The sequence below is a fragment of the Lithohypha guttulata genome, assembly GCF_036872675.1.
Source record: "Lithohypha guttulata strain CCFEE 5908 chromosome Unknown scaffold_2, whole genome shotgun sequence".
Lineage (NCBI taxonomy): Eukaryota > Fungi > Ascomycota > Eurotiomycetes > Chaetothyriales > Trichomeriaceae > Lithohypha > Lithohypha guttulata.
Window position 1 is genome coordinate 3,730,194 of NW_027042751.1, and position 12,988 is coordinate 3,743,181.

General features: G+C 49.7%; 4 protein-coding genes across 4 annotated transcripts; 3 read left to right on the forward strand and 1 right to left on the reverse strand.

Annotated features, from left to right (window-relative positions):
• Positions 1-592: 592 nt before the first annotated feature.
• On the forward strand, positions 593-2,976 carry LTR64_003475 (uncharacterized protein; the record flags this gene model as incomplete). The annotated part of the gene is made up of 2 exons (XM_064897831.1): positions 593-2,337; positions 2,385-2,976. The coding sequence occupies 2 exons, from the start codon at positions 593-595 to the stop codon at positions 2,974-2,976; spliced, it is 2,337 nt and encodes a 778-aa protein (XP_064756781.1).
• Positions 2,977-3,845: 869 nt separating this feature from the next.
• Positions 3,846-5,889, forward strand: NRC2 (serine/threonine protein kinase, AGC; the record flags this gene model as incomplete). The annotated part of the gene is made up of 4 exons (XM_064897832.1): positions 3,846-4,668; positions 4,717-5,016; positions 5,067-5,451; positions 5,505-5,889. The coding sequence occupies 4 exons, from the start codon at positions 3,846-3,848 to the stop codon at positions 5,887-5,889; spliced, it is 1,893 nt and encodes a 630-aa protein (XP_064756782.1).
• Positions 5,890-6,919: 1,030 nt separating this feature from the next.
• Positions 6,920-10,675, forward strand: GDE1 (Glycerophosphocholine phosphodiesterase; the record flags this gene model as incomplete). The annotated part of the gene is made up of 2 exons (XM_064897833.1): positions 6,920-7,058; positions 7,116-10,675. The coding sequence occupies 2 exons, from the start codon at positions 6,920-6,922 to the stop codon at positions 10,673-10,675; spliced, it is 3,699 nt and encodes a 1,232-aa protein (XP_064756783.1).
• Positions 10,676-11,198: 523 nt separating this feature from the next.
• On the reverse strand, positions 11,199-12,959 carry LTR64_003478 (uncharacterized protein; the record flags this gene model as incomplete). Its single annotated transcript, XM_064897834.1, has 1 exon — positions 11,199-12,959. The coding sequence occupies one exon, from the start codon at positions 12,957-12,959 to the stop codon at positions 11,199-11,201; it is 1,761 nt and encodes a 586-aa protein (XP_064756784.1).
• Positions 12,960-12,988: the final 29 nt, after the last annotated feature.

Genomic DNA, 12,988 nt, shown 5'->3' on the forward strand with positions numbered 1-12,988 from the left:
TCGCCACGTGGAAATGTGCATCCTGCGTATCTTAACCAATGGATGATCAACAATTTTTCTCGCGTTCTCGTTGAATTTCGTTACAGCAGCTCGCACCTTCCTCAAAAGTTCTTGTACAAGTATCGAACCTGTTGAGAAAGAAAGCGCAATCGTTGTGCGAGGTAAGAGCATTCATTCGCGACTACCCTGAGAAGAAAAGCATCTAATGACGACCTGTTTTGATTGTTCTTGCAACCAATACTACACTGTCTGACTGATCTTCGTTCTTTGTTTTGGTTGCTCGTTTAGCACAACGTCGCGCTGGCAGCTAGTGCTATCGTGCCTTTTGGTTCTTTTGGCTTTTTCTCTTACTTTTTGGCGTTTTCAGCAGCTTCTGCTTCACGATGGCTAACAGTCAGCAACAGAAACCCAAGTATCAAAAGTATCGCTACTCTGTTCCACAACTTTTAGGGCTCTCAGCAACGGCTTGCCTTCAATTCGACCTTTCGAAGTTTACATACGAGGCAGCACGGGGTGAGTCCCTCGTATCATGTTGGAGAACACTGCTAACAGATCGTTAGCTGGAGTGATACCTTCGCTCGGTGACTGCGCCATGTCGTCTCGAAAGAGCTCTGCTAGTATTGCCAGAAGCGCCAACAATGAGACCGCAAGCACTGCAGATCTTCTGGTGTTCCAAGGCAACCGAGTCCTGCGGCCAGACCGTCAACCAACATTCCCACCTCCAGTTGAGCGACAAAAAGATGAGGGCTTCGTCAAGTTCCTAAAGAAACACTCCTCGCCGACTCACAATCGTATTACGGCTGGTGGTCGGATCGTCCCAATGGAGCCTCGCTCGCCTCCTCCCTTTTCTCTGCCTTCGAACATTACCAACTGTCCACAGGCTCAAAGTTCAAGCCAGCCTTCGGACCAAAACACTGGCAAAACTGATGACAACCAATGGACACTACTGCCTCCACACTCTCAAGATCAGAATGACTATATACTCCAGAATGAGCGTGAGCAAGCTCTTCAGTTCAACGTCGAACCTCCCAGCATGTCGGACCTTGGAGCGCCCCACGATGTCTACTCCTATTCTGGTCATAGTGGCTACGGTTATCAAGGTACCCAGATGGCAATGGGCAATGTTCCTGCTCCAATGGTAATGCCATCTCCAGTACACACGATGTACTCTACGCCACAAGCAGGTGGTCCTGTCATGCATCAATCACCGACTCAGCAGATTCTGATGGGTTATCAGCACAATGGTATGCCTAATATGGGCATGGGCGTCTCACTAGTCGATCAGTACAACGCCGATGGCTGGCCAGTGTTCAATCTAGCATATGCACAACCAATGCCGCCACAGCAGGTCATGCCGCCTCAGCAAATGCTTGCAGCTTACGAGCAGCACTATGCTAGTCTAGACCAACAACTGAAGGACATTGACCGTCATCGAGCTATGCATCATCTTGACGCACGACTTGCCGCGCAACGTAAGGTCATTGTGCAACAACGCTCAGATGCCAAAGACACTATCAAGGAATTTCAAGTTATGCTCGGGCTACGAAGACAGTTTAATACCTCGCAAGATAGCTGGGACACTGGATTCAATGTGGATGCGCCGGCCTACATACCAAGAACAAATATCACTGCGGGCAGCACAGTAACTCACAAGCCATCCTTCGACATCTTCCAGGACTCTTCTGCCATCGAGAAGCCAAGACTCAATGGCCAAAAGCGTGTCATTCCAATCGTTGCTCCTCCAGAGCGTAGAGATATGGCCAAGCCTGGTCAAAATGTTCCCTCTCGCTACCTTTCTGAGAAGCAATCGACTAATGCTGACGGATGGGCTATCGATGACGTACCAGGACCTGCAAACACCGAATCTGGTCAAGACGATTCCTATGGCATGGGCAGTCAGGGACAGCTGAGCCGTGAGTACATCCCATCGAGCACGTCAGACAGCGGACAACGATCTGGTTCCAGTTCTCAGGAAACCTCATGGGGTGCAGCACATGATCTGAGCGACAAGGAAGAAACAAAACTTGGCCAAGTGGTTCAAGTTATTCCAGCGTCGAATGCTCCACCTGTCGACATCACACATGAGTATCGTCTAATTCACGAAGCATTGCAGCGATCGAAAAACGTCAGCACACAAGTGCGTGTACTTGATGGCACGGTTATGAACGTGAGAGGTCAAGAGATCCCACCATGCGCTTTTCCAGAAGTAGCTCGTGCGCCATCGAGCCGAACTCAATGGCCTCACCAGAACTCGGCATCTGTAAAATCGATTCGTGATACCTCAAAGAATGAACAGGAAGTCCTTGGAGGCCTGCAAACCCTTGCAATACAAGATGAGTGAGTAGAAATTGTGTAAATGTTGATTGGTGAGCTAACTGAAGCAGTTTTGTGGGTAAGGAGAACATGTCGATCGCTCCGAGAGTCCACCAGAAGGCTGCCACCGATGCTTTCTTGTCGCAGTTCAATGCTGTGGAAGAGAACATGGCTATGGTCGTTGAACCAGAGACACAATCTTTGCGAACTGCCTCGAACGAACAGAACATGAACAACCTCGCCAATATGCAAGGATACCATCAGCCTAGCTCTGGGAAGGTTGCCAGTCGAGAGAACATGTCTACACCAAATGCACACCCTGTGTTCAGGGCCGACTGGAACCGAACAGCAGACGTCGTTGCCGAGGACGGATTCGCTGTCTCTCCAGACACATTGAACAACAAAGGCTACTCTATGGTCAGCGTCCAGAACGTGCATGCGGTTGGCAGTCTGCCCAACAATTTTGATGGCGCGATCGAAGCTCGACAAAGTGTTCGAGCTCAGCTGGCATCTGCCACTAAGGCTCGAAGTCCTCGGAGCCCACGACTTATTCGTCGACTTGGAGGTAATGGCGGTGCTTGGTATGGACCATACTGTCGGGGCGTAGCTGAGAAAGCCTTCAACCAAAACAATAATCAACAACCAGCCAAGCCATTCTTCTAAGTTATCATTCACATTGTCCAAGAAGCAGAAGTACGAAGCTATATGTATCTCGAGGACAGGATTGGATGAGGATAGGCTTGAAACAAATACATACTAGTGTGCTACTTCCAAGGTTGTTAGGAATATTCCATATGGTCGTCGATGGTGCTGTGCTGAAAGACAGCTCGAGATGTATTGCTTGATGATCAGGAATTGAAACAAAAGCTGGATTAATAATGAATAGGTAGGACTACCTGGGACAGGCGTTACTACATTGGTGACAGTCGCCAGAATGTAAGACAGCACAAGTGATCGTTCAGAACCACAAAGCATGATGTGCTCATGATCTCTCAGACGCTGCGTATGGTCAAACACATGTGCAAGCTACATTTCGACAGCGCGATGTGCGAATATCGACCCAGCTGCCTGGTGTTGGTAATGTTTAGGGAGGGTCCACTTAGCTGGGGATGAAGTGCGGGCATGGCCGGTCAACCGTTATTGACCTCGTAACCCGACCTCTCACCAACGAAGCGTGATGTAAAACGGCTCAAGAGCTGCACGTCGCCTCTCATTGCAAATTGTCAGTCTATGTCAATTGATAGTAGTTGTTAAAGATCGTGGAAAGCTGCCACACACTCCAACCGCTCTACAGCACATTCAACTAGGTGGTGCCTCACATTCGCAACTTTGATTTCCAATCCTCACGTTTCGCCTTGCTCACGAATCTTACCCTCGAACCTGTACAATGACCGAAGCAAGATCATAGCCGCGGCGCAAAGAAGGAGTTATACGACGAAGAAAGGAACACTCACACCAAAAGACACTTCGACGTCTTTCTGTGTTCCTAACAACTATTACCTGCAGAACCATTCATTTGGTACTTTGCAGTCATGACGACGGAGAAGCGAAATTTCTCAGGCATTTCATTCTCTTCCAAGAAAAGTCAGCAGTCTGACGGTCACGTAGCGACATCCACAAAGCTCAAGAACTTCTTCCGAATTAGTAGCAATGGAGGACAGGCTACGGCTGGGGTCGATGGGCTTCCAACACCCAAGTCAGAGAACAAGACACCCAAATCGTCGCGTATGTTTCCTGGTCTAGGCAGAAACAGGTCACAGACGACCGCTAGTGAGGGACATGCTCTAGACGACGCTGTTTCACCAACTGCACATGCGAATCCATATTTTGCCCACCAAGGACCTCCGAATTTACGCCACCATAACGATACCAGTGTGCCTCCCTCTCCTCCCGAAACACCAAAGGTTCAGGTCAATGGCGTTGAAGGGCCACAGGAGAGCCCAGTAACTGCTGGCAGGGAAGAGTTGGCACGGAAATTAAGAAGAGTGGCTTCTGCGCCAAATGCGCAGGGATTATTCTCGAAAACTACGAAGGGCGCAGACAGACCGGGCACAGCTGAGCTATCAAGAGAACCGGTAGTGCTACAGACTGAGCCTGAGCCGATGCTTGAGATAGCTCCGGCCGAGGCTACGAACGTTTCTGGCTCTGTACCTGACACAGGAAAACTACCTCTGCCTGGCCAGATACGTCAAGCTGCTGCTTTTAGACGGACGTACAGCTCAAACTCAATAAAAGTGAGGAACGTTGAAGTTGGTCCAAGCAGCTTTGACAAGATCAAGCTCATTGGTAAGGGAGATGTCGGCAAGGTATACTTGGTCAGGGAAAAGAAGTCAAACAGGCTCTATGCCATGAAGGGTACGTATTATCGGTTCTCCAATCTATAACTTGCTAACATTTGCCCAGTTTTGAGCAAGCAGGAGATGATTAAGCGAAATAAAATCAAGAGAGCACTTGCGGAACAGGAGATTCTGGCGACCAGCAACCACCCATTCATCGTCACTTTATACCACTCGTTCCAATCCGAGGATCATCTTTACCTATGTATGGAATATTGCAGTGGTGGTGAATTCTTTCGCGCACTCCAGACACGGCCAAACAAGTGTGTCACCGAGGAAGACGCTCGGTTCTATGCAGCCGAAGTAACAGCTGCACTCGAATACCTACATCTGATGGGGTTCATCTATCGAGATTTGAAACCTGAAAGTGAGTTTTACCGATGTTTCTGTAATTTTGACGATCACTGACCATATCAGATATTTTGTTACATCAATCTGGACATATAATGCTTTCGGATTTTGACTTATCGAAACAGTCGGATTCAGGAGGCGCACCGACGATGATCCTCGGCAGCAGAAATAGCACCAATCCGTCTGGATATCCACTTGTCGACACAAAATCCTGTATTGCCGACTTTAGGACGAATTCCTTCGTGGGCACCGAAGAGTATATTGCTCCTGAAGTGATCAAGGGCAATGGCCATACGAGCGCTGTGGATTGGTGGACCCTGGGCATTTTGATTTACGAGATGCTTTTTGGCACGACGCCATTCAAGGGCAAGAACCGGAACGCAACCTTTGCCAACATTTTGCGTGACGAAGTGCCATTCCCTGAGCACGCCTCGGCAACCCAAGTCTCGAAGTAAGTCTTGCTTATGTCCTTACAGGTAGAGGTTTCATGCTGACAACGTCTAGCCTTTGCAAATCAGTTATTCGCAAATTACTCATCAAGGACGAGGTACGACGATTAGGCTCACGAGCAGGAGCATCAGATGTGAAAAACCATCCATTCTTCAAGCCCATCACCTGGGCTTTACTTCGTCATATGAAACCGCCAATGATCCCACATCAAGGCCGTGCAATCGATACCGTCAACTTCCGCACGGTCAAGGAGAGCGGCAGCATCGACCTGGGAACGAATCCCAAGTTCATGAAGGGCGTTCCGCTTGACTCAGGCATAGCAACACCAGCGGGAGAAATCGCTGATCCCTTCCTGGAATTCAACAGTGTAACCCTGTACCACGATGACGATGACATGTCCGCTACGAGGCATGAAGGACCAATAACGAATGGTCGATGAACAGAAATACAACAATCACATCTAGCAGTGAAGAAAAGAAACGGCGTTTTACTGGGGCTAGGGATTTTGTTTGTGCTTGCGAGCTCTATTTGTCTATGTAGATGTACATATGGTGAAGAAGTGGCGGGTCGGTATAGACATCGCGCTCGTGTTACAATGGGACAGGGCGTGCTAGGATCGAGTCTCATGAGCTGCAGTGACACGAAATATCGCAGCTTTGAAATACTTTGGGGGTAAAGTACATCCGAAGAGTCGCCCGGACAGCAGTGATGGAAGTGGCTCTGAGAGGCAGGGGGTCGATTTGGGTCGCTTAACAGATACTGCATAAGCTGAACCATCTGTCCTACCTACAGCAGATTTGTATATTTTTCCGCTGAGCCGACCTCTGCTAGCTGTCGATATGGCGATTTTCCGTCTTTTCGCAGTAGATCTGCCATGTACCTGCTTCTAGAAGAACTGCAGTGCACGGGGCAAGATTTCTGGAATGGACACTGCTATATACAAACGATTTACTTCCGGCAAACGAATCCTATTTAGTGGGTCTTCTGTCCATGGATATAGATCCACCAATAGCTGACCGCTTTTTGTTCACGCGGCAGCCCAGAAGATTTTGGTGAGCAAGCCACTGCTGCTTGATGATCCCCCCTTCACATGTCTTTCTACTCGATTTCATCACTGGTTGTTGGTGCACTGTGCATGCCGTGGTCATTACTTCCTCGCGAGACTTGATGCTCATTTCCTCTTGCTGAATTTGCCGAAGCTTGTGCACCGCCTCTTTCCCCAGACTTCACTTCCTGTTCATTAAACACAGGTGAGATGTAGTAATATCACTATATCCGAATCGAAATGAACAAACACTCTTGCCCCTCTATACCCGTTCGCGTTCGTTTGAGGTCGTTGCAGCCGGTCCTGTAATAGCCGAACACACGCTCTTTGCTGTTTTCCTTCCATTTCTTCTGTATTCGCATGATCATTGGCTGGTTTATTCAACAATTCATTATTTGCGCTCGATCGCGAGCAGAAGAGAAACATGAAGTTTGGACGGAGTCTTCCACAAAGGCAGGTCCCAGAGTGGGCCGCCAACTATATCAACTACAAAGCCCTGAAGAAGCTCATTAAGAATGCGCAATTGGCAGGGAAGACTGAAGAGCAGAGACCCGACTTAGCTGGTAGGACTGGACTTTTGAGTCCTCCAAACTATTGAGATGACCCTAACCAAAAGCCAGGTTTCTTCTATACCCTGGATCGCAACCTCGAAGATGTCGATTCCTTCTACAACAAGAAGTACCAAGACTTTGCGAGGCGTTTGAAGATCTTGGAAGATCGATATGGAGCTACACAAGAAAGCGTCCAAGGTCTCGAAAAGGAGGAACGCGAGGATCTATTTGCTGGCCTTCGCGAGCTGAGAGGGCAGTTCAGAAAGCTACAGGGTTATGGCGAAATCAATCGCAAAGGCTTTGTCAAAATCACAAAGAAGCTGGACAAGAAGATTGAAGGATCACACGCACAACAGAAATATCTGCACCTCAAGGTCGACCCCTGCCCCTTTGCGACGAATGCAGGGCTCCACAAGTCTGTTGCAATGATCAATGACTGGTTGCATCTACTCGGCGAGGCCGCGAGCGACGAAGAGGCCGGAAAGAAGACTATAATACCCCCCAAACTACACAAGTCGGCTTCTCGTGAGGCTCTAAGAATACCAGATGACAGCTGGGTGCGCCTAGAGAGATCCATACGCGAGGATGATGCTCAAGTGACCGAAGACATCCTCACCACAACGAGGGCTCAGCGGCAGGACGTGTCAGAACTTCAATTTCAGCAATTCCTCAAAGGTCTTTTACAGCGAGCAATCACCTCAAGAAGTCGACGATGTCTACCCTACCTGCTTTCGCAAATTGTGTTTCTAGACGATGCAGAAGATATCAATAAGAGAAATAGTATACATCGACTGGTCATATCCATTGGCAGAGCTTACTCGAACAGCGACAGGACCTCAAGCGATGTGGTCACTAGTCCAGAGACGGAATTGTATAGCTATATCACACCCGCCGAACCTCCTTCGAAGACCTTCAAGACAGCAGTACAAAAGGACGACGAGAGATCGAGCTGTCTGACGGATGCGGATGAGCCAATAACTTATCTCAACTTTTTGTTGGATAGTCTGAGCCAAGACCAGCGATTAGGACTTGGATCTAAAGACGCTGGTGGCAGGATGCCATTGCATTTCGCTGCGGAGTACGGTATTCCGGCAATGGTTCGAACCATCGTTGACCATCTTCAAACCTGGGGCATGCTCAACATCAAGGATGGTATTGATGGACCCTTTTGGCAGGATAACGACGGTTGGGCTCCGTTACACCTCGCTGTCATTGGAGGACATCCCCTCACAACCCAAGTTCTGCTAGATACTGAAGCTCTATACACGCCACCATCCGGCACACAGCAAGCCAGACGCCGTTCGCCCAAATCTTCTGCGGCATTGGCCATTGCCACAAAGTCTAATTTCATAGAAGTGGTGCGGACACTCGTCCAAGCAGGAGTTGACATTAACTGCCAAGACGAGCAGGACGAGACAGCATTACATGTGGCTGCGAGATTCGGCCATACAGAATGCGCTCGGATCTTGCTAACTGATTCCAATGGTCAAAAGTGCGATACCGAGATTCGCGAGTCAACTTATGGTTGGACACCTCTGCTGATTGCTAGTGTTGATGGTCACCTACCTATTGTTGAGCTCCTGGCAGAAGCTGGAGCAGACTTGGAGAAGGTTGACTGGTCGGGCTGGTCAGCGAAAGAGCATGCCGCTCTTCGTGGACATATGGAGCTCGCCACCCGGCTGGCAGATCTGTGTCCAACACCTGCAGCAGGCCTCGACGTCAGTAGTCCAGAGTCAACTTCACCTCCTAAGACTTCGGCTCTTACCGACCGAACGTCGAACGGCGTCAACCATAACGTCAGCAAGGTTGGCGAGACCATTAAGGAGTTTGGTCACAGATATCTCACAGACAAGTCCATGGTTTTGGTGTCTCTGGGTACAATGGACATGCACAGTAAGCGGCAGGCAGTCAATCTCGACCATGTTCCACTGACGAATGCCTCGTCTACCCAGCTGGACACCGCTCTATCCATCATTGTCTCTGCAAAAGGTGCAGAAGGTGAACCTGATATCATTGACCTGCCTGTCAGAGAGAATATCACCACGGAACCTATCGTCTTCCATACTTTGGATCCATCGAAAGTCAAGATCCTCTTTGACTTGATCCCTACATACGCTGGCGACGAACGGATCGTTGGAAGAGGTGTAGCTCTCCTTTCCAGTATCAAGTCCAACCTGGGAAACAGACGGATGCCATTGCAAGGCGACATCAGTGTACCGATTATCGCAGCTGGCGATCTGGAGGTCATTGGCTCTGTCACATTCAATTTCCTCGTCATCACACCCTTTCAGCACCCCAAAATGTCTATCTCGAAAGAGCAGACTTACTGGAAGAAGGTGGCCCAGACGATGGTCATTGGTCATCGTGGTCTAGGAAAGAATTTTGCAAGTGGTCGTAGGTCTCTACAACTTGGAGAGAACACAATCCAGTCATTCATTGCCGCTGCCAATCTTGGTGCTTCTTACGTCGAGTTTGATGTGCAGCTGACCAAGGATCACGTTCCAGTCATCTATCACGACTTTTTGGTGTCCGAAACAGGCATCGATGCACCTGTGCATACCCTGACATTAGAACAGTTTCTTCACGTCAACGATTCTCGAACGCCTCGTCACTCTCGGCCGCCTTCACCTGCGCCCTTTGAGAACCCGTCTGTTCGAAACCTCAAAAACGGCGATCGAACTCCTCGTGGACGGTCCATGTCAGTGGGTGGTGGTCAACCAGACAACTTTGACATGGAAGAGCGCATGAAACACACTCGCGACTTTAAAAAGAAAGGCTTCAAGGGCAACAGCAGAGGTAACCATATACAGGCACCTTTTGCTACGCTGGAGGAGCTTTTCGAGAAGTTGCCTGTCCATGTCGGCTTCAATATCGAGATGAAGTATCCCATGCTCAGTGAAAGTCAGGACGAAGACATGGACTGGTACGCCGTAGAGCTCAACAGCTTTGTCGACACAGTGCTCACCAAAGTTTACGACCTAGGTGAAGGTCGCAACGTTATGTTCTCGTCCTTCAACCCAGATATCTGTCTGCTGTTAGCTTTCAAACAGCCCAGCATCCCGGTCCTCTTCCTCACGGATGCAGGATCCTCTCCAGTCGCAGACATTCGAGCCAGTAGTCTACAGGAAGCAATTCGTTTTGCAGCTCGGTGGAACTTGCTCGGCATCGTCGCCGCCTGTCAACCTTTTGTGATCGCACCAAGACTAGTAAAAGTTGTTAAGGAATCCGGCCTAGTTTGTGTCAGCTACGGTACGCTCAACAACCAGACTGACAAAGTCGACCTCCAAGTGCAGCAGGGCATAGACGCCGTAATCGTCGATAGCGTGCTGAAGATTCGAAGAGGGCTTAGAGAAGAGCCTGGGCGGTCTGACAAACCCAGCCAACAGGACGGACTTGTGGAGAAGGTCGTCACAAACGTGTTGCCTCAGATACCGCAACAGGAAAACCTCGCACTCAAAGCAGAAAGCATCGCCAGCAGTGCGACAAACATATCGCTCACAGGTAGTAGCGAGGATGGAACGACCAGCAGTGAGCCCGCAATGAACGAGTCACCAGGTACAAGTGCTGCTGATATTGATCTGTTAGCTAAGGATCTGGCGACCGCAAAGATCAGACCTGGAGTTGTATAGAGTGCGAGCTCGGTCTTGAGACGGTTACCAAGGTGATTATACCATCCAAATGCGTGTATTACTGGTGGGGCTCTAGACTATGGGCATATGGGCTCTGGCATAGCCTTGCTACGACAACATGACGGGTAGGTGGGATGGGCATCAGATAGAACAACATAGTTGAACACAGACGTTTTCGTGCTATTGATTGAGTTTTAAACCACTGTTGGTGTCGCAGTACAGATTTTGTAGACCTTAGCATTATTGACGTATTTATTCGCGATAGAAGCAAGTGGCCGGCCGAGGATCTCCGCAACCATGCGTTGTAGGGCCACATCGTAAAAACGAATTGACAGAGAACGATAGAGCAGAAAAGATCCAAACCAGTCGCTCATCAACGAAATTCGTAAATACTCACGATTCCAGAAGGTAAATCACTCATAATGCTACAACAATTTCCATGTCCAAGCCCTGGACTAAAAACTTAGACCACTAAAACGAATGCGACCCAGCCACGAAAGCGTCCTCCTCCTCATCATCTTCTTCATTCCTCAGCCCCATGCACACCGTTAACCACCGGCACACCTCCAGGTGGCAACGTGCCCAATTCGCATATTACCATGTCTAAGTATTCCCTGGGCGTGACGTCGTACATGAGATTGAGCAGATATAGACCCTGCTGGTCGTGCCAGCCAGACAACAACGACTCGTTATTCTTGGCGTGTGCTTCGTCTTGTTCTTTCTGGTCTTCTTCTTTCTTCTTCGTTGGGCCTTTCTTAGTGTTGGCGTTCTGGCTCTCGCCTTGTTTAGTAGCGGTCTGTGAGCTGAGGTCAGTGAAGACATGGCTTTGTTCCCGTTCAATGAGAGCGTCTGGATCGCCGATCTCGTTCATGCTGAGGGAGTCGACGACCATTTTGGCGGTGAATTTGATGGATTCGCCGAGGACGATGACGGGGATTTTGTGTTGGCGGGCCATCATGGCGACCATGGCGGTGCCGGAGCGGCTATAGAGGGTGCCGTTGCCGAGGACACCGCTGGCGCCTAGGAAGCATTTTGTTACGGTGTTTTGGTCGAGGACGTTGCTGAGGCCGGATATTAGAGTGTAGACGACTTCGCAGCTGGATAGGTCGCCACCGTCGTGCATGCCGGCCCTGAGGAGTGATTTGGCGAGATTTCGTCCTTCGAAAAGTGGGCGGGAATCGACGACTATTACGCGGAATTTCTTGTGGTCGTTTCTTGCGGCGTGGAGGAGAGTTTTCTCGACGAGGCTGCTTTTGCCGTAGACGAGGATTGTTTCGCCTGTTTGGGATAGACGATCGCTGGCTTGCTCGGCGATGATGGTTGAGGCATATGTGATCTTCTCGACGATGAAACCGTCTATGGCGTCACTGAGGAAACGTTTTGCATCGGCATCATCGAGGTCTGGATCAAGTTGAGAGATGAGTTTTTTGAGCCAGCGGATTGCATTGCCTTGAGCGACACCGAGAGGACGGGCGGAGGACAGGAAGGTGATCTGATGAGAGAGGTGGATGGTCAAATGTCGGGAGAGAGCGGTAGAAGGGGGAGTAGTATAGGCCCGAATTACACGTTTGAGGGTCAAGAGAAGGGAGAGAGTACGAGCCGTTGAACCTGCCAGGGAAAGGCTTCGGAGATGAAGCGCCAGTGTGAGGACCGAAGGGTGAATCTCGCGTGAGGCTGTCGTCAGACTGGCTGGTCTGGCGGAGGGGTAAAGGTGAGATACCATAGGGACTCGCTTGTCTGCTGGTTTCTGCTGTGGTTGTGGTTGTGATTGAGAAGTGGATGCTGGTTGTTGGCCTGGTCGGAAGGGAATTCGAACTGCGCCAGGTTCCAGAGGAGGTTGATTCGAACCTCTTCGTTTATGGTGCTGTGTTGGTGTTTGTAAGTGGTCGCCATCTTTCTTAGTGGCAGTTTCTGCTTGTGACGGTTTCTGCTGTTGTATGTCCGCTCTCTGTTGAGGCTTCTCAGGTTGTATCTGATCGGCACCCTTGAGCGCAACTTTCTCTGCTCTTCTGGCAGCCTTTTCTGCAGCCTTTTGCTTCTTTAGGGCGGCTCCTGTCAGCTTAACGCCTGCGCCTGCCTCGGCGATATTCTGTTCTGAGGTCGAGGCTTGAACTTGTGGTCGTTCCTTCTTTGAGGACTTTTTTGAGGGGGCAGTCGCGTCTGTAGTTGACTCTGTCGTGCCATCTTGAGCGTTTTGCTGTTCTTGTTCAATAGCATCCTGATCTGGAGTCGTCATTGGGTTTGGAACGTCTCCATTCGTCCTCGAAACGTCGCCTAACGACATTTTTGCTGGTTTCTGCGCATGCGACACAA